This window comes from Squalius cephalus, assembly GCF_949319135.1.
Source record: "Squalius cephalus genome assembly, chromosome: 12".
Lineage (NCBI taxonomy): Eukaryota > Metazoa > Chordata > Actinopteri > Cypriniformes > Leuciscidae > Squalius > Squalius cephalus.
The window spans coordinates 27,111,648-27,132,090 of record NC_137133.1 but is presented as its reverse complement, the minus strand read 5'-3'; the positions used below and the strand labels follow the sequence as shown (position 1 = coordinate 27,132,090).

Sequence of the window (20,443 nt, the reverse complement as noted above, 5' to 3'; positions counted from 1 at the left end):
TTTCTGCGGGTTTTAGTTCGCCCTTACACAAATTAAAGCCTTGAAAAGGTCAGAAATCAGACCAGAAAGTCTTAAATTAAAAAAATAATCATGGCGTTAAATGTTGCATGCATTGCAAAAAAAAAAAAAAGTATATCTGGTTTTTCTATTCAAATAGTCTATCTAAACATCTTAAAATCAGGACACATTCACTTTAGATGCAAATGTAAAATTAAAATTGATCAAAATGAGGGAAGTTTATGCTTAAAACAAGAACAAATATTTGTCAATGAGTTATTAAAACTTCCCCTTTGAATTAAGTTGATTTGATGATGATTATTATTTCTCTATGCTTTACTGGCACTGTAATAGCCTATAGGCCTATATTAAAATCTTTTTTTTTTTTTATGGTTGAAAATCAATAGACCCTTCTCCCATGTTGGGGGTCTTTTAGCCTATGATTTCAACAATTCAAAGGAATTGTTCCCCCCAAAATTACATTCCAAACCCATAAGACTTTCTTTCATCTTCTGTACACAAACAAAGATCTTTTTGATGAGATCCTAGACATATTACCATTTTAATGCTTCAAAAAGTTCATAAAGAGATCGTAAAACTAATCCCTGTGATTTGAGCGGTTTAGTAAAAATCATCCGAAGAGACGCGATCGCTTTATATGATGAATAGATTAAATTTAGGCTTTTGCTCACATAAACATTTAACTCGCACATCAGTTGTCGTAAACAGAAGCTCAAGCATGTTCGCTTGACGTGTGAGAACCAATGAGGTTCATTCTTGTGTGTTACGTAGCACGTTTAAGCTTCCTCAAGAACCGATGAGGTTCATTCTTGTGTGTTAGCTACACAGCTCGTTTGAGCTTCTGTTTATGTCTGCTGATCAGTTTAAATGTGAATAAAAATCTAAATTAAATCTGTTCATAATATAAAGTGATCGACTCTTCAGAAAAGTTGGACTAAATTGCTCAATATGGATTAGTTTTACGATCTCTAACTTTTTGAAGCGTCAAAGTGGTAGTTGCGTATTGATGGAGGGACAGAAATCTCTCAGATTTAATCAAAAAGATTTTCATTTGTGTCTTACGGGTTTTGAATGACATGAGGGTGAGTAATTAATGACAGAATTTAAATGTTTGGGTGAACTATAGCCTACCTTTAATTGTTGAAAAATAACACCTTTAACAAAACTGAAAAAAATATTTTCCTAAAATAAATTCATACATAATTCTGTAATATTTTACTAATTATTCAATGCTTGATCAAATTCAGTTCTGTATAATTCAACACAGTCTTTCAGAAGTCTTGTGCTGTGCTGTGTGACGATGCATTTTCATCTAACCCATTTTTTTTACAGTCTATGATGCAAATACACTAAATAGCCCACTCATTTCCGAAGTTTGTGGCTTGAATCAATCCGCATGTGGGCAGCACTGCCGTTTGCAGATCTACATTTTGGTCGATGGGTGGCGCTATCTCATGATCAATCTTAACATACGGTAACCACAACAGTGTGATCTATTCCTTAGAGCAATGACAAGTGGGTGGTACTGTAAACGGAGAACAAAAAAAGATGAAGACCTAATCCAACAACAACCCAAGGACGAATATAAAAATCTATTTTTCATCATATGCCTTGCATGCACAGTTTTCCTAAGGAAAGTTAACAACGAGTAGAATTTTAAAAACAACGGTAACTTAAATAACAGCTCGCAGGGGGTGGTGTAATTAAAGGACTTTTTGTAGGCTATATGCGTAAATAGAAATCAAATATTCACTGCTACTCACCGGAGCACCAAGTTGTCCAACAACATAAAGGCGCGGTGCGCGAAATCACTGCATGTGCCTCTAGGACATCACGCTTTTTTTTAACCAAGTAAAGTCAGATTTTTCGTGAAACACAATAGTTTTTTATTTGAAACGAATGGAAACTTGTTGTGAAGGATAGGAGCTTTATTGAGCGAATATGAAGAATCAAACAGGATATTGTGAAACAACAGGCAGTCAGCGGTTTATGGTAAGTAGGTGACTAGGCTATACTTCTTCATGCCTCCTGATTGAATATAAGTAATATGCATAATTTGTTAGGTCAGTTATATTCCATCATACCTAAATCTGATTCATATTTAATTGTTTAAATATTAATATTTATATAATTTGATTATCCTTAAAAAATAATATAGCACGGCTTGCATCTATTTCACAGATGACCAACGTTAAAATGAGTCCCGTGTTGAGGGGCCATGCAGCGCATAAGGAGCGTCCCTCGCCCGAAGGCGCTGGCTCTTCAGCATATGATTCCCATGCAGCACCTTGGACAGGGTGCGCGGGCTCACTCCCGACACCCCTCACTCACACTCTCTTACGGTCAAAATGGCCCAAAGAATCGTTAAACGGCTACCCTCCTGAATACAGCTCCATCAAGTCCACTGGGACGAAAAGAGAGACGTTATTCGACACGGGACATTTGTGTAAAAAGTGCATCTCTTATTTCAACATTTTCAAAGGGGAAGCGTTTAAACAAGTAATTGACGGAAACCTTTCTACCAAAGTAAGTATTTTTCTTATCTCATCAAGTTGCATGCATTTAAAAAAGGAATAGGCTACCATGCATTTCTATGCTTTTCTAGTTGAGAATCAAATGCCCTTGTGTTGGGTGGTATCTCCAGTGGACTGCTGCATGTATGTCCACGGTCCACCCCATCAGCCAGAGTATGTCTCATATTTCAATTACATATGAGGCGAATGCTACCCCCCCCCCCCCCCCCTTGAAACGAGTTTAAATCGATTAGCTTTTGCAGTTGGTCTGAGATTCATGTGACACTCGTCTAGCCCTGATTGCACTGGAATATGGGGCATAATGGATGGAATATGAAAACTCAGTTCCTACATAGGAGAACAATAAAGTAAATGACACTATAATGTGATAAGCTGAGATAGAGATGTATTTGCGGCTGGCATGTGTCTTTTTATTTGGTGGTGGGGAGAAATAGGTTAGTGGATCATTTCTTGTCTTTTTATAAGTAAACTCAAAATCTGTGACCTCTTTTTTCATGAAATTTAAGATGGTTTGAGCAATTACTGAATTTAGGATAAAGGAGGGATGAGATTTTTAAAGGGATCGTTCACCCAAAAATGAAAATTGTGGCATCATTTACTCAACTTCATGTTGTTCCAAACCTGCATGAGTTTGTTTCTTCTGCTGAACACAAAAGAAAATATTTTGAGGAATGTTGGTAACCAGACAGTTGACGATAGCCATTGACTTCTATAGTATTTTGTTCCCTATGTAAGTCAGTGGGGCGCGTCAACTGTTTCATTACCAACATTCTTCAAAATATCTTCTTTTGTCTTCAACAGAACAAAGAAACTTTGGGACAACACGAGGGTGAGTAAATAATGACACAATTTTCGTTTTTGGGTGAACCATCCCTATAAGACAGATGGATGTGACTATTTATCATGTCACCAAAAGGGTTTTTGGTTTGCAAATAATGTTACAATATTGAAATAATATATTTTTAACATTTCATTATGGATAAAACAGTATAAGTAAACTTTGATTAGTACTGTATAAGCAATTTTCACTAATAATCTGTTATTTTTACTCGTTTTTGATCTGTTTAGTTAAGTCAACAACAACATTTTTCTTTCTGTGCCCCAGGATCCTAAAGTCTTCATTCATCTTTATGAGAGCATGAAACCACCTGCTAGTACTGTAGAAGCCTGGGGCAATGTGGACGGACGCTGTGGCGTCTGCTCCACTCACTTTAGCCAGTTGAAGCAGGAGGCTATCCGCACGATCCTCACCCAGGACCGGGCCATATGGGCTCCACCTACCACTGCCAACATCTCATCCACAAGCCTTGACTCAGGCTCACAAACGCTCCCCAGAACCTCAAGCCACCGATCTGTTGTCTCAGACCCCCATCAGAGGCCCGGCAACGCAGGGCCGGATTACTGGATTAAAGGACGTCAACATTTGGAGTCCCTGTGGCCCCTGTCTTCATGTAAAGGAATCAATTCAATAGCTCAAAAGGTAGGCCAAACATTTTTTTATGTATTTGATCATATTTTTGCTATTGTTTAAACAAACACTTTAAGTCTTTAAAGGGTTGATATGCCCAAAAATGTTAATCCTGTCATCGTTTAATCAGCCTATGTCGTTCTTAACCTGTATGACATTCTTTCTTGTGTGGGATACACAAGAAGATATTTTGAAAAATGTTTCAGTGTTTTTTGTCCATACATTGAAGGTTGGTTGGGTCCAGTGTTGTTTTGGACCCAAATGAGTTTTATTGTACAGACAAAAACAGTTAAAACAGTTTTTGTGTTCCATAGAAGAAAGAAAACCATACAAGTTTGAAACATTGTGATAGTGAGTAAAATATGTCAGAATTTCCATTTTTTGGAAACTACTTTTGGTGGAAACACTTTCATAATACTAAACACAGACTACAGTTCAAAAGTGTTTTTTGTTTTAGATAAAAACAATTGTACATAAAACAATTGTATAGTCATGACACATTAAATTGATCAAAACTAACAGTAAAGACTTTTACAAATTACATGTCAAATAAATGCTGTGCTTTTGACATTTCAATTCAAATAATCCAGAAAATAATATATCATGGTTTCTGCAAAAATAAGAATAATAAGAAGCACAACCACTTCAAAATTGATAATATTACCAATTTCTTGAGCATCAAATTAGCATATCAGAATGATTTCTGAAGCATCATGTGACACAACTGGAGTAAAGGCTGCTGAAAATTCAGCTTTGCGTCACATATAAATAAATATATTCAAATAGAATAATATCACATTATTTTTACTGTATTTTTGATCCAATAAATGCAGCCTTGGTGAGCATATGTATGCATTCCTTTTTCAAATAATTTTAAGAAAGAAGCCCTTTCTCTGCTGTTCATATTTTATATCCAGTACACCATCTGTGTGCATAATGTAAGATATCAATTAAATATACATAGCTATGTCTGCCCACCAGGACTTACCAGGAAAACACGTCATATGTGCCATCTTATACAACCCTCTAATCAGCCTTGATTATGTCCAGATGCAGAAGATACAGAACTTTTCTGGTTAATGGTTAAACCCACATTTTATCCATACCACAGAGAAGCCCGTCAGGAAAAAAAGAAGCTTGATCAATATCGCTGCAATATTTAATGACCAGTGAAATATTCATACACAGCGCTCGTAAATACAGATGAAACGAGAATGCATTATGAAAGTGCGGCAGAGAGTGAACATCTCAGACAGCTCCATAAGCACTCAGTACCAGATCTTTATGCGACGCTGACCGAGAGCTTTACGGCAGACCTAGTCCATTAGTCCAGCTCCATTTCATTACACAAATATCCAAGGTAAATTCTCTGTCCTTGAAGTGGAATTAAAAAAAAAAACAAGATTATTGCTCGAAGTAAAAGCAGACAAGATGCTTTTTGTAGTATTTTATTTGAAATAGCAAACACACAACACTGACAGGCATGGTTTAATGGAAAGCGTAACTGCGGAAATAAGATGCGCACATAATTAAATCTAAGATTCTCTCTGGAGGACAGAGAAGTGAGAGAAAGAAAGAAGAGACAGAGGAAAGAATAACAGTTAAGGCAGTATTGCCGTCTCTGCCCGAGGGTTGCTCCCAGTGCTAATTGGCGTTACATTCTGCCAATGGAGGGGGGCAAAGAGGGGGCTCCTATTTCGCATGGCTGGATAAAAGCATTGATGAGACATAAAGGCAGGGAGTGACTCTGGATATGTGGATGACTGCAGGCAAGCAATGCTTTTCTCAAGCATAGGCACAGTTCAGTCTGAATATTAGGTTAGATTTTGGACTGAAGTATGACTCGTCCTGTCAGCGCCTGCAGCCTCATTCGTCGCCTGTGTGCTGATACACATATAAGAAGGTTCATGACTTCATCTGCACATATGACTCAGCTTGTAGTGGCAATACCTAATAATATTGTCTGACTGCAGTGCATTAAACACACTCATGTTCATGGTGTAGTGTTCACACAGCCATCATTTTTAAATCAGTGTCAGGAAGACCTTTAGTTAGTATTTATTTAGAACAGAATTAACTGAATTTTATTGTCTGTCCAGTTTATTGTATTAAAGAGGACCTTTTTTTCCATTTGAAACTTTCTTTAGTGTGTAACAGGCCCGGCGCCACGAGGGGGCAAAAGGGGGCATTGCCCCCTCAGATCTGATTTGTGCCCCCTCAGTTTCATTTTTGTATTCATGGTTACAAATGAAATCTTTAACCTTTTGAGTGGTACAGTCCCATATATGGGATTTAGAATATTCAGCGACGACATAACTGCCAGATTCAACTGCTTTCGCGCGTTGGCTGGCGCTGAGCCAGAGTCGGACGCGTTCAGCGCTGTCATATATCACAACTAAGCAGTGTTTTCAACCTCATAATGTTTATTTTAGGTTTCAGACATTTAAATACTCATAAGCACTAGTAAAACAATACATTTGGAGTTTGTAAAATACACACTGATGTCTGTGGAAGCAGCAATAACAATATATTCAAATATAATTTGCCGACGTGTGTTATTCATATCAGACAAACATAGTGGAAGTACGTTAACTATATAGTTTACTCTATTCTTCTCACAGTTCACCGACACCGGCCACTTTCTTGCATGTATTTCGGGAGAAACTGATGACTCACAGGATTCTCTGAACTGCGGCGCAAAGAAACATTCACATTGTGGCGCCCATCTCACGTTATAGATCAAGATCAAGATTATTTAAAAAGGTTTTTGAATGACCAAACACACTCACATACACATTTTTGAGAATCGTAATATTAGATAGTTGATGACATGGTAAGCAAGTTTGTGAATATTTTGAATAAAAAAAGGGAAAAGGAAATAAAAGCGATACATCTGTCAGTGTTATTGTAGCTGCGATGTGTCACGTGACAAATATGACGCGTCGCCATGGAAACATTAAGGGGGAACGTTCTAAAATAACAGCCTTGAAAAAATTTACTATGGGGAGTCAGTTAGAATATTAAAATTAAGCGTGAAAGGGTTAATATATGCATAATAAATGACGCTGGCTTATCTTTTTTACTAAGCAAGTTATCAGTGTGTATTGTTCATTGATGGTATAAAGTTAAGCCCCCTTAACAATTTCACATGCCCCCTCAGTCATTTCATTCTACAGCCGGGCCTGGTGTGTAATGTTGCTGTTTGAGCATGAAAAAGGTCTGAAAAGTTACAAAGCACTCCAAAGGGAGTTATTTATGAATAAGTCCCTGAAACACTGCGATTGATTTCTTCCGGGAACGCACGTAGCAATATTTCTCTAAATAATTCCTACCCAAGGTTTACGCAAATAAAGGGGACTAGGCCTGGTTGAGTTGCATTAGTTCTGTGTTAAAACTTGCTGTTATGGTAAGGGGCGTGACATTTCTGAAACACCTTGAAGCAGTTGACCAATCACAACACACTGGTCCAGTCAACCAATCAGAACACATTGCGCTGTTCAGAAGGAGGGGCTTCATAGAGAGAGAAACTAAACTGAGTGTTACTGACAGACTGGGAAGAGAGGTGCTGCAACTATGTAAAATATGTGAAAAATATATTATGTTTTTTGGACACTCAAGCATGAAAACCTATTGTAGTTACTGAGCTTGACAATGTCAGTGAAGATGATTCTTTCTCAGTCCTCCCAGAGTCCTTTACATTCAGGAAAGGTGTTTGAGAAGGAGAATGTGACCTCTACAGCACTATGCAACTACGGCGCCTCACAGCCTGCCCGTTCTTCCAGTATGTCGTCTCTGCTTCCTTCAGGAACCTCTGCTGCCTTGTCTTTCTTTGTCAGGTAATAGACCAGAAAATAAAAAAATTAATTCTGATTTGGAAAAGGTGAGATTTGTAGAAAATGCTTTGATAATGTACATGCATCTAAGCTAAACGCTGTCAAATCTTTGAACATCCACAGGGCTGCACAAAAGCTGAATGTAATGGTTAGAAGAGGGAGGCAGTTCTCAGAAAGTGGTGCTTCCCAACAGCTGACAAACTTCAGTAGCCTCATGCAGAAGTCTCCTCCTCCAGTACCAGCCAATATTTTTCAAGCTGCTAGTAAGAGCAAGGAAACACCCGGGATGGGGAAGGTATGGCTGAAATGTTTACTAAAATCTTTAATTGTTTAATTTTGCTACTAAAAAACACCAAAACTTATGGGTGCTTCTATTATTACGTAACATTGCATTGTTAGATTATCGTAGCTGTTCATTTGCTAATAAATTAGAGACAATAATATTATACAGAGGTGCAGTAATTTTGTTTTATGATTTTTACTGATTGTCTAAATATGAAAGCCTGTGTTCTACCTGAGAGTAAAAATTAGTTTAAGTTTAAACGTTTGTACATTTTGTGAGATGTAAAGTACATTGTGAGATATTATGTCACATTATGAGATATAAAGTCCAAAATTTTGAGAAAAACAATTGGTCACACTTTAGATAAGGGTCCAATTCTTACTATTAATTAACTATTAACTATTAACAATGATTTTTGCCTCAATAAACTCCTAATTACGGCTTATTAATAGTTAGTAAAGTAGTTTTAGTTTAAGTATTGGGTAGGATTAGGGGAGGTAGAATATGGTCATGCAGAATAAGGCATTAATATGTTCTTTATAAGTTCTAATAAACAGCCAAAATCCTAGTAATATGCATGCTAATAAGCAACTGGTTACTGGTGAGAATTGGACCCTAAACTAAAGTGTTACCGGACAATTACAGTTGTGAGATATAAAGTCAAATTTAGGTCTTAGAGAAGACCTTTGAAAGTGATGTTAATGGCCTTCCCATTCCATCACACCACCTCCTTGAGGAAGGGAAATCAATTTAGTTTAATTGTAAGCTCATCCTGACTTCACACTCCACAGTTCACACTGATGGGACTCATCTTGAGTTTCAAATTATCGCTCTCAGGGTAGCACCTGGTAGCAAGATCGCACTCAGCTTTGCACATCCAGCAACTGTAGCAGAGATAATGGGTTCTTAAATAATTCATTTCGTGTAAATATGATTTGACAGACTCAGAACAGAGAAGATAATATCACTAGACAAATGCATTAGGTATCAGACAAAGCATTAACCTAAACCCGGTTTAGTTGTGTGTTCAATGACATCATGCTTTAAAAATCGGAATATTTTAAGTCTTAAATATTACTGTTATAGTTATAGTTTCAGGAGCAAGGACATTTTTGTCTCAGTAAAAGTATGGCACTGATGATTTTAATGTTGACCACGTTGGTTTTAGCTTTCTTGTTCTCTAGTTTAGGACTTAACAAGTAATAATGTTTATATATATATTATTATTATTAGTGCTGTCAATTCGATTAATCACATCTAACATAAAAGTTTTTGTTTACATGTGTGTGTAACTGTGTATATAAATTATTATATTAATATATGTTATATAAATGTGTGTGTGTGTGTGTGTGTGTATTCACAGACACACACACACACACTATATTTAATTATCGTGTTTTATCGATTTGACATCACTAATTATTATTAGTAAACATTCAAATGCTAAATATATTACAAAGTACTTTAAGGAGTAAGTATACATTTTCAATCTTAAAACACATTTTGGGTAATCTGCAAAATTGATTTAAAAAATATATTTTGGACATACAAATGTATATTGATGGCCAAAATAAGTATAATTAGATATAAGTAACTTAAACTTATTAAGAATCATATATTTATGTAAAAAAATATATATAAGCAAAATATATTTTGGCCATATTTTATATTTAAAAATATATATATTTGACAATATTTATTTTTGCCTTATGGGATTGAGCACTTTTTAACTGTAGATTTAAAAATATTCTAGATTTATATGTAATATCTATTTAGTATATTGTTTTGTGTTTTTCCCCCAATTTTAGGTCAAAGTGATGCTGCGAGTCTGTTCGGTTCCTGAGTCAGACCCCTCCCAGTCCTACTCTTTCAAACTGGACCTGCACAAGAAACAGATCACATTGCTGAATGTACCCACCCTCACCCCTCAGAGACAGACTGCTGGCACTACAGTCTCCTCAAAGACCTTCACCTTTGATGCTGCCTTTGGCCACGATTCAACCCAGGTCAGGGCCACTGCTTTGTTATTTCTGTCTCATGATATGAAAACTGATCTGTCTAATGTCTGGAGCCCATCTGAGTCATAATATCCAAACATCTGCAACACTTTCAGATTTGGTCACTTGAGTGCAGATATTCAATATCTGGATATTCTTCTCCAGTGCAATCAATTGAGCTGATTTCTCTATTGCACTTTGGCTAAATAATGCCAAATCCCGGGAAAAGGTCCTTGAAATGTACATGAAATGTCTGTACAGTTCAACTGTCAAATGATTAAACAGTGTTGTCGTAAAAAAGAAAAAGAAAAAATAGTGTATTATTTTTCAGGCTGAAGTTTGTGAGAACAGCTTGTGTGAGGTGCTTCAGTGTGTGGTTGCAGGGGCTGATGGTTGCATCCTAAGCTTTGGCCAAACCAGTGTGGGTAAGTGAGTTATATTAAAATCTTTTTTATCCTGTAAAGCCTGACATATGGAAATGGTCAGACAAATCATTTTTAATGGATCCTTTTAGTGAACCTTAAGACAAAATATATGTAAGTGTATATATAAGAAAATCTAACAAATAAAAAATTGCAAATGTGTTTTGTTTTGTAACATATTTGATACACCAGGCCTTTATGTCCCAAATAGTATGATATAATGACAAGGAGGTCAGACTGCTCAAACTGAGCAAAAATATGCAATTTGGTGCTGTCGTTGTTATTTAAATGGCCAGAAAGAAATTCTGATAGCTTGTAATTACAGTATAACAGACTGCTTATATAAAATGCATATACCTATCAATTGTCAATTTATCTCCCAATAATGTTTTAGTTAATATTTAAGTGCTAAGTTTTGTGATCAACGCTCTGTAGTTTTAATTGTAGAGTTTTTTTTTTCTCAGAGTAAATGTGACTATTTCTCACACTAAAAAAAAAAAAGCTTCAGAGTACAAATTTATACATCTCACAATGTGATATTAAATCTCACGATCGTGACCTTGTTTCTCATATTTGTATCTTCATAATGCATTCTGCGAATATTTGCTGCAGTATGACTGTCTTATTTCACAATTACCTTTTAATTTTTTTACTCTGCGGCAGAAACGGGCTTCCATAGCTCCTCGTCCTATGGTGTTGATGCAGAAAGGTTCAGATTCACATGTTTTTGCCACTTCTTGTGACTTGTGGGGCCTCTCAATGAATATGCATTAAATATTGTTCCTTCAAGAGATGACATAGAGGCTACACAGTGGGTCATCACGGTCATTTACCTTTAAGGTTATTAATTGTTATCCTCCCAAAATCATGACAACAATCTCTACATGGCATTTGGAGTATGACATCATTCTCTATTAGCTAGATTGAATTACCCGGCCTCCATGTTGGCCCTTGGCTCCCAGCCAGACATCATAAATCTTTTAAACCGGCCCATGCTTGACTGCCAGTAAAGTGCTTTACATTTAATTGGTCATGACATTGCCACAACGCATTTTACACCCCAGTTTGTAAAGTCATTCACCATGTATTTAAGCATATTGCAAGCTGTGGCTTTTTGTCATTCCGAATGATGATTTATTTAGCAAAACCCTTATGGGGGGCTTTTCTGTCTAATGATGGTCTGTTATGAAAAATGGCATTCTCACTTTCTTTTTATCTTTTTACAGGAATGTCTTACACCATGATTGGCCATGATGGTTGTACTCAAAGCCTTGGAGTCATTCCATGTGCTATCTCTTGGCTTTTCAAGCTCATTAACAGGAAGAAAGACAAGACATGGGCAAACATCTCAGTTTCCGTGTCAGCTGTAGAGGTCTGTGGGGAAAACAATGCCATTAGGGATTTACTCTCTGATGTTGACACAAGCAACTGCAAGGAGACATATAAGCCAGATGCTTTCCTCAAAGAGGACCCCGTCTGTGGAATACAGGCAATTCATTTCATTTTACCTTCTATTTATTTGTGCAGCACTTTTCACAATACATATTGTTCCAAAGCAGCTTTGCAAAATATAGTGCCTGACAACCTGAGGGCACAATTGCATGGAAAAATTCCCTATAATGTTAGTTGAATGATGGAAAAGCCTCAAGCGAGTGCTCATATGTAGCATTTGAAGGAATATTCAGGGTTAAGTGTTGTTAAGTGTAATCGACAGCATTTATGGCATAATGTTGATTATTACTTTAAAAAATAAGTTAAAAAAAGGTAGGCACTTATAATGGAAGTGAAGGGGGCCACTTTTTGTTATTTTTAAAGGTTGTATCAGCGATTTCAGGCCCAAAAAAGGCCCAAACATAAATGATCACATTCATCTAATCTTTCCTAGCGATCCGCTAGCTGCCCGCCCCATAAGCAGGTCGTCAAAAAAACGCGTCTTTGTAGGCAGCCTAGGCAAAGGTTGGTTTGGTTTTCACAAAAACAATTGGTTTCACCAACCACTCAAAACCAAAATAAACAGTGTTCCAACCAATCACCGCCAGGGGGTGGGTGTTGTGAGGTTTTGCGCTCACAAAAAAAACCTCACAACACCCACCCCCTGTTGGTGATTGGTTGGAACACTATTTATTTTGGTTTTGAGTGGTTGGTGAAACCAATTGTTTTTGTGTGCAGATCTCAGAGCCTAGGCTGCCTACAGAGACACGTTTTTTTGACGGCCTGCTTATTGGGCGGGCAGCTAGCGGATCGTTAGGAAAGATTAGATGAATGTGATCATTTATGTTTGGGCCTTTTTTGGGCCTGAAATTGCTGATACAACCTTTAAAGCATAATTCTTACATTCTTAAATTGCATGTAATACAAAGTATTACACATATTGTTTGCTTCTTGTGGTTATACTATTAAAAAAGTGAGTATTTTGATGTTTGTGGATTGGCCCCATTCACTTCCATTGTAAGTGCCTCAACGTAACCCTTGTGCTTTTTATGAAGAAAAGAAAGGGACAAGTGCAAATCATTTTTGTGGTAATCAGCATTATGCTACAAATGCTGTTGATTGAGCTAAACATGTACCTGTGATATTCCTTTAAAAACATTCATTTTGCATGAAGTTTATAACCCTTTGCATGGCATATTATCAATATTCATGAGCAATCAATACAAATTTAATACATACTCATTGATATGTTAATTGAGACATTCCCATTTACTTGAGAGTCTCCTTATTTGATTGTGTTATCTTGATTCTAGCTCTGCAACCACAGTGTGCTAAACGCTCCAACTCCAGAAAGAGCAGCCTTCCTATTAGATGCAGCTATTGCATCTCGCAGTGGGACGTTGGACAGTGGAGGGAGACCGCTACACTGTTGTCACATGTTCTTCACCCTGCATGTTCGCCAACAGCACATAGGGAGCAGCACCAAGTCTGGGAGTGAGTTCAGTTGCTTTTTCGTGTCTCTAATATGTTGTTCAATAATATGTTCATGTGCAGATACTCAGTACAGATCTTGATAAACTCGACTTGATAAACAAAGGCCTATTGGATAACATTTCTCATGCGATACTGACCCAGGAGAGTGAAATTGAATACTTTTTTCTATTTTCAGCATAATAAAATAGATGGTTTTGCATTCATGATATGATCTTTTTCAGTACATTTGTTGCTTCTTTAATATTATTTGTTTAATTTCTTGTATTAATAAAATATATATTTTCCTCAGTGAATGTGGATCAAAGCAAGCTGAGCCTGATCGATTTAGGGAGCTGTGTGGGGGAGAGGGGTGAAAGCAACTGTGGAGTCTGCCTTGCTGAGCTTGGAAACTTTATCACAGCCAATCTCAATAGACATAAACATGTCCCTAATAGGTACGTTTGTGTATATCTCAATTATAAAAGTAATTTACTAATAGTATATGAACATAAAGCAGAGTGATTTAATTAAATAAATGTATTTAAGTAACTAAATAAATGTATTTAATTACCAGTGATAATTTGTTCAAAACAGGGAAAGTAAATTAGCCATGCTCCTGCAAGACTCTCTGAGCAATGTCAACTGCTCCACAACAATTATTGCCCATATATCCACCTCGTCTGAAGACATTACAGAAAGCCTCTGTACAATGCAGACTGTGTCTCGAATGCGAAGGCAGAAAAAGAAGACAAGGGTATGCTTTTATATTAAGAAATTTTATTTTATTTTATTTTATTTTAACTATAATTTAATAATCTAACTATTAAATATATTTATTATTATGCAAGTGTTCTCCAGTTTTCAAGTGATGTGAATTTAGGCAGAGTTGTACATTTTTACATTTTTTTTTTTTTTTTTTTCAGAAGTCTTCCTCAAGCTCGCCCGGGGGAAGAAGCTTAGGCAATGAGAGGAAAGTTAATAATTCCACCAAGCTGAGATTCCAATCTACAGGAACACTGGATCAAGATCTCTCCTCTCCTGGTTTCTCTAGTGATCCAGCATTTTACCCTGGGAGTGACAAGTCCTGTGATACCATTTTCTCTGTTGATCCTTCTGGCCTCCTAGATAAAGAGGTTACAAATAGAAGCAGAGAGGTTTTGCCTATTATTCCATCCTTACTCAAGAGCAAATTAGAGTCCAAGAAGCTCTCGTTGATGAAGTTTTGTGAAATCTCTCCACCAATTGCCAATCGCATGAAGCAGATATCAAAAGAAAAGACTAGAGAAGAGTTAACACCAACAATATTGCAAGATAAATCAGAGTTTGAGTGTCTGAAGTGCAACACATTTGCAGAACTCCAGAATCGACTGGGAAACATAGACGGAACAGAGTTGGATCTATGCAAAGATCCGGAAATGAACACTATGAATAAAGCACCTCACTTAAGCCAAACTGAAAAGAAGTCTAATTCATTGGACATCCAAGCATCAAGCAAAAGGGAATATGATAGTACCAAACAAGGAAACTTATCAAAAACATTTGCCATCATTCACAACAGTGAGGAAATTCCAAGTACTTCCAATTCACAGATTATTCATACATGTCCACCACAGCTAGATGTAGTCAAACCAAGTGATCCTATGCTGTCTGGCCAATCTCCAGGCAAATATAAGCTTTATAATAAAAAAATGGACATGATGCCCACTTCACTATCTCTGAAATTAGAAGACCAAGGAAAGATAAGTTTATCAGATTTCACAATGCAACCTGAGACACGAATTTCTCCTGTCGGCAAGAGTTCTCCGAGATCTACCTCGTCCTCTTCTTTTTCATCATCCCTATCTTCCAGTTTGAACTCCCCACCGGCTGTTTCTGCCTCTTTGAATGGAGATGTTTCACATTGTACAGCAAAGAACCAGCGAGAGATGAGGGCCACCATTACCGTGACCGTTCAGCAGCCGCTCGATCTTAATGGACATGATGAGCTTGTTTATACCGTGGTTGAGGAGGTAACAATAAATGGGGCCACTGAGCAAGGAAAGGCAAAAATATTAAGTATTCATGAGTCTCACTCTCTCCAGGCTTTAACGCCAGGAAGTCAGTCTGTAAGGATTATCGGCAGCATAGGTGAAGAACAAACAGCAAGTTTTTATAGCACCTCTAATGCAAAAACTTCAGAGAATGAAGTCTCCATGACCTCATCTGATGCAGCTGTACGACACACAAAAATCAATCCACATATTGACAAGGTAAGCGGCTTCATTGATTCAAAAGACCTGCCGCAGCATGATAGTTGGTCTGACGTGCCGCTGACAGAAGATGTGAAGGAGATACCTAGAGGAGCCAATGCTAAACTTGACCCTCACCGTGAAGTCTTGAAGTCCAGACAAAATGCTTGTGAAATTACACCCGAGCAGAGCTGGCTGTGCCAAAACAAAAAGAAAGACATGAAGAATGGCCCACAAATGAACACAGAACACAAGAACCCATGTAATTCAAAAGAAACTCTTGAGAAGAAACAACATGCCAAGAAAGACGGACTTGTGGAGTGGAACAAAGACAATGTGCCATCAACATACACAAACAGTCCCACCCTGAAAAGGAAAGAAACAAAAGAAGAGTCTGCAATAGCCAGAAGTGCAATGCTAAACCAGGCTACTGAAACTAAGACCAACACGAAATCTCATTTTGAAGAGAGCAGCAAGTTATTTAATGCAAAACTGAAAGCATTATCCGGCAGGAGCCAAACTTGGGACGAGAGTAATATCGGGAACTCAACAGGAAGCTTGAAAGGTAATTCTAGCTCACCAAGACTTAAAAGCAAGTACCTTGAGGAGACTGCTTTCATCGATATGGCTCCTAAAGGCCTTTTAGATGAACAATATTTTCCAGCTCAACCCAGCCCACTTGGTTTTAAAGAAGACTTTGAGGACTTTGTAAGGTGTCGAGCTAGTCAGAGTCTTGGGAGGGTTCCACAGTTCTTCCCCATGCATGATGCCAACGATGCATCCCGGCCATCCAAAAATGGTCACTCTAAGACAGCAGCTGTTAATAAATTCATGCCCAGTTCAAAGATCCAGAAGATGCCAAACTTGTCCCCCAAACCCACTAGACACTCGATCAACAGGAGCTCAAGCTTTTCTCCTAACGGAGCACCTGTCACCCAAAGCTTCTGGTCAACACACTCCCTATCCCGAAGTCAGGACAACAGTGGTTTGAAGTCGCCCGGTGCAGTCCGGAAAGGAAGAGTTGAACTTTTAAGAAGCAGTAGAGACTCTCTTTCCGCTTTTAGTCAAGGTGGGTCTGATTTAGATGAAAGTGAGGAACTGGGAGCGATGAAACCTTTCGTTCACACGTTGCCATCCCCGTACAGTCGGATCACAGCTCCGCGGTCACCATACCACTGCAGCGGCCATGCCAGCGACACCACCAGTGTTCTCAGTGGAGAGCTGCCTCCTGCCATGTGTAAAACAGCTTTACTCTATAACAGAAGCAGTATGGTCAGTAGTGGCTATGAAAGCATGCTAAGAGACAGTGAGGCTACAATTAGCAGCAGTTCAACGCACAACTCCATCAGCGATCAGAGCTGCTCACTCGGTGCTGCTAAAGGGGCGAGAAGTACCAAGAAAAGAACCAACATAGGTAAGGAATTTTCTAATTCAGTGTATTCTAGCATAAAAAACAACATGGTTTTCACTGTGTTGTCTTTATCCACAGGGTCCAGTATAAGACGCCCATCTCAAGACAACCTTCAGTCACTGAAGAGATCCTTCAGTGGGCCCAAAATGCACCGGGTGGATCGGGGTGTTTCTGAATCTTATGAAATTAAAGTCTATGAGATTGATAATGTAGATGGCGTACAGAAGAGAGGTGGGGCAGGGAACAAGGTGAGGTTCAAAATGTGTCAATGAAAAAATTGTCTGTCTGTCTGTCTGCTTTGTATTTCATTCACAAACTGCTAGTATTGTTGTATGGTCCGTTAAATTGGTAGCGCTTGACTCAATTGCTTAGACATGAAAATCTGTTCTTTAGCAAGGTATCCTGACTTGCAACACCGTTTTCTAAAAGTGAAGGCTGGAATACCCTACATGACTTTGGCCCAGGTTTTTTCCCCGATTTGCAGTCTGGAGGAGTCGGCATTAGTTGGCGAAAGTCAGAGGCAATCTGCAGATTTTGTTGACTAATTTCACAGAAAATCGTGTAGTGTGTGATGTGCATTGGATTGGATAGGATTCCATCCAATCAGAGGATATCAAACATGTCCGTTTTTAGAACAAGTTTTCATTTGTCATGCGTCTTCTAGCAACATGAGTTGTGTTCAGAACCATGTGAAAGTACCGAAATCTGTTCAGATTTTATAGTGTATTCCAGCCTTAAGACTAATTTGTACAAACTTTAAACATTATTCCCGTTTCACACAAGCTGCAAATCTGTTTCTTATTTCTTTTTTTTTTCTTTTTTTTACTCTGACACAAATTAGAGACCAGATACTGATTCAGAGTAAATGTGATTTTGCAATCTTTATACATCCTGGTTTGTTTTTTTTCTATTACTGAAAAATATGCAACTCTTTGTTGAATATTTGGGAAATATTTTGTCATTTTGTTTTACAAATGTATATTTTTACAGTTTTCACTTAACAATGTACTGTACACATTCAGGAAAATTTTACAATGTTGTATATACAATGTTTTTCCATAGTAGCAAAGATGCTGTTCCTCAAATGATGATTCATTTTATCAAAACAATATTGTAATCACAAAACCAAAACTGTATGTTCAGGAATTGCTTTTTTACGTGAATATTCACTTTAATTTATGTAGTACTATTATGTTGCAGAGTTTAAAATGTATAGCTGCTCATTCACTGTAGTAAACGACCATGGCCGTATTGTTTTAAATAAATCTCACAGTGTGTAATTCAGTGTATCTGTGTATTTGGTGGTTTTTGTGGGTTATTTAAAGGCAATATTTGATTTAGACTCAAGATAACTTAGCTGCATACAGTGTTTGATTTTGTCTGTTATAGAAAAACTGTAATAGTACATTAGTATAAAAACCTGTGGTGTGATGGAAGGCTAAATGCTAATCTCAGATCTCTCACATTTTGTTTGGAGGGAAACTGACATTTTGTAATCCACGTTTCCAGGGTATAGTCCTCTTTAGTGCAAAGCTGAAATTCCTGGAGCATCGACAGCAGAGAATAGCAGAGGTGAGACTCAAGTATAATGCTCTCAAGAGGGAGCTGGAACATGCCAAGCATCATCTGATGGTGGACCAAGGAAAATGGACCCGTGAATGTAAGGGTTAAAAATATTTGCTTATGTGTATTACCTAATATTAAGCACTGCAGGATAGAAAACTGTAGGGTTGTTTATGGTTCTGCTTGAACTCCTGTCTTATCAATAATTATAATGCTATTTGTGTGATGTATTTTGCAGTTGACTTATGGCAAACGTTTGAGGTAGACTCCCTGGAGCACTTAGAGGCTTTGGAGATGGTCACTGAACGGCTAGAGCGTCATGTTAACCTCTGTAAAGCACATGTCTTGATGGTCACCAGCTTTGATGTTACACCCAAGTGCAGACGAAAGTGGCGGCATCGGCCCACTGTAGATCATTCAGTGTTTGTAGGAATATAGCATGCCAAGATTTTAAATGATCACTTGTACCTGTTATGCAACATACTGTATGAAATGATATGCAAATCCATGCCTCTAAAGCATCTCAAAATCATCACATTATACGGAAGCTTCCGCTGGTGCTGATCGGGCATACTTGAAATCTAATTTGCTGTAAATGTTTGTTGTTAGCTTTAGCATTGGGAGGGATCAAAACAACATATTAGACTGCAGTATTACTTGAAATCCTAGATTATTCCTTGTTTTTCCACTGTTCAGGCTTTAATTCTGGGTAGTCAGGATTAAAGATTTCCCTTTGTACATTTGTTAACTTTCCTACTGGCATATTTGCTAGGTTAACCCTAACCTTAAGTAGCCTATATGAGATGACCTGTAATATAACTGCTTGTCTATCTGTGGAAATGAATTCATCTGTTTCTCTCCTAAGCATTATTTTATGATTTGTTATGTGTTGTTAAACAACTTACTGTAATATTCTCGCACCTTATTGTTTCACACAATATACTTTTGGGCTTAATATCACAATTTTAAAAGTTGGGATACGTTACTCACTACTTTTTCAAATTTACAAGTGTGAAATAAAATTAATTTTGGAGGTAAAAAAAAATTATTGAGAGTTATTATATCTAATTTTTTAACACCCAGTGTCTATTTTGTTGCTGTAAGAGCAAATAATTTGAAAGTTTTATTGTTAAGGTCTTTAATCCGTGTATGCGCTAATAAAAACTTGTTATGCATATAAATGCTTTTACTGAAATTGTGTCAATTTATTTACATGTTTAATACCCACTGTAATCATCAGATGAGAAATATGACAATTCTTTTTTTATAAAACATTAATAGATATTGAAAACTGTGCATGTTTTGTGTTGTTCACATTCAGATGCATTGTAATGAGTCAAATGTTCAGCTCATCCCGCTGTCACAACACATAGGCCCATTACTGGCTGAGATGAAGTGCAGCCCCTTAAGAGTTCACTCAGATATGGTACAATATGATAAAACCTACCCTAATATGAAGTCAGAGACATTACAGACCACAGCAAGCCACCATAATGACTGCACATTTCAAGGGTTGTGTTTACTTTCTGCTCCAATTCCTATATTCTAACGTCCATTTCATGTTTGCTCTCATAGTTTATTTATATTAGGGAAAGACTTCTGAAAATATTTGGAATATTCTTGGATATGATGCTGATGGATTACTGAAACTGAACTCAAGCAGACTTTTTCTTTATACCAGCATTTTTCTTGTTGATGATGAATAATTTGATAGTAGCATAAATATATGAAGAGTTTATTCAGCTTACTGGTCTGGTTTCAACATTGCTGGATATTGTTCAG

The 20,443-nt window shown here is 37.4% G+C and overlaps 1 protein-coding gene across 1 annotated transcript; it reads left to right on the top strand.

Moving 5' to 3' along the window:
• Positions 1-1,375: 1,375 nt before the first annotated feature.
• Positions 1,376-19,840, top strand: kif26bb (kinesin family member 26Bb). The gene is made up of 15 exons (XM_079888662.1): positions 1,376-2,010; positions 2,200-2,544; positions 3,658-4,032; positions 7,699-7,856; positions 7,977-8,148; positions 9,945-10,142; positions 10,465-10,558; positions 11,782-12,044; positions 13,300-13,480; positions 13,770-13,914; positions 14,054-14,213; positions 14,383-17,101; positions 17,177-17,346; positions 18,608-18,758; positions 18,900-19,840. Exons 1-15 carry the CDS (start codon positions 1,960-1,962, stop codon positions 19,097-19,099), a joined length of 5,382 nt encoding a protein of 1,793 aa, XP_079744788.1. The 5' UTR covers positions 1,376-1,959; the 3' UTR covers positions 19,100-19,840.
• Positions 19,841-20,443: the final 603 nt, after the last annotated feature.

What these genes read in the sequence shown, in the direction of transcription:
- kif26bb (XM_079888662.1), top strand. Translation starts at nt 1,960, where the DNA reads ATGAAGAATCAAACAGGATATTGTGAAACAACAGGCAGTCAGCGGTTT. An exon ending in TCAATTCAATAGCTCAAAAG is followed by an intron (nt 4,033 to 7,698) that starts GTAGGCCAAACA and finishes ATTCTTTCTCAG; the next exon opens with TCCTCCCAGAGTCCTTTACA. An exon ending in ACCCCGTCTGTGGAATACAG is followed by an intron (nt 12,045 to 13,299) that starts GCAATTCATTTC and finishes TCTTGATTCTAG; the next exon opens with CTCTGCAACCACAGTGTGCT.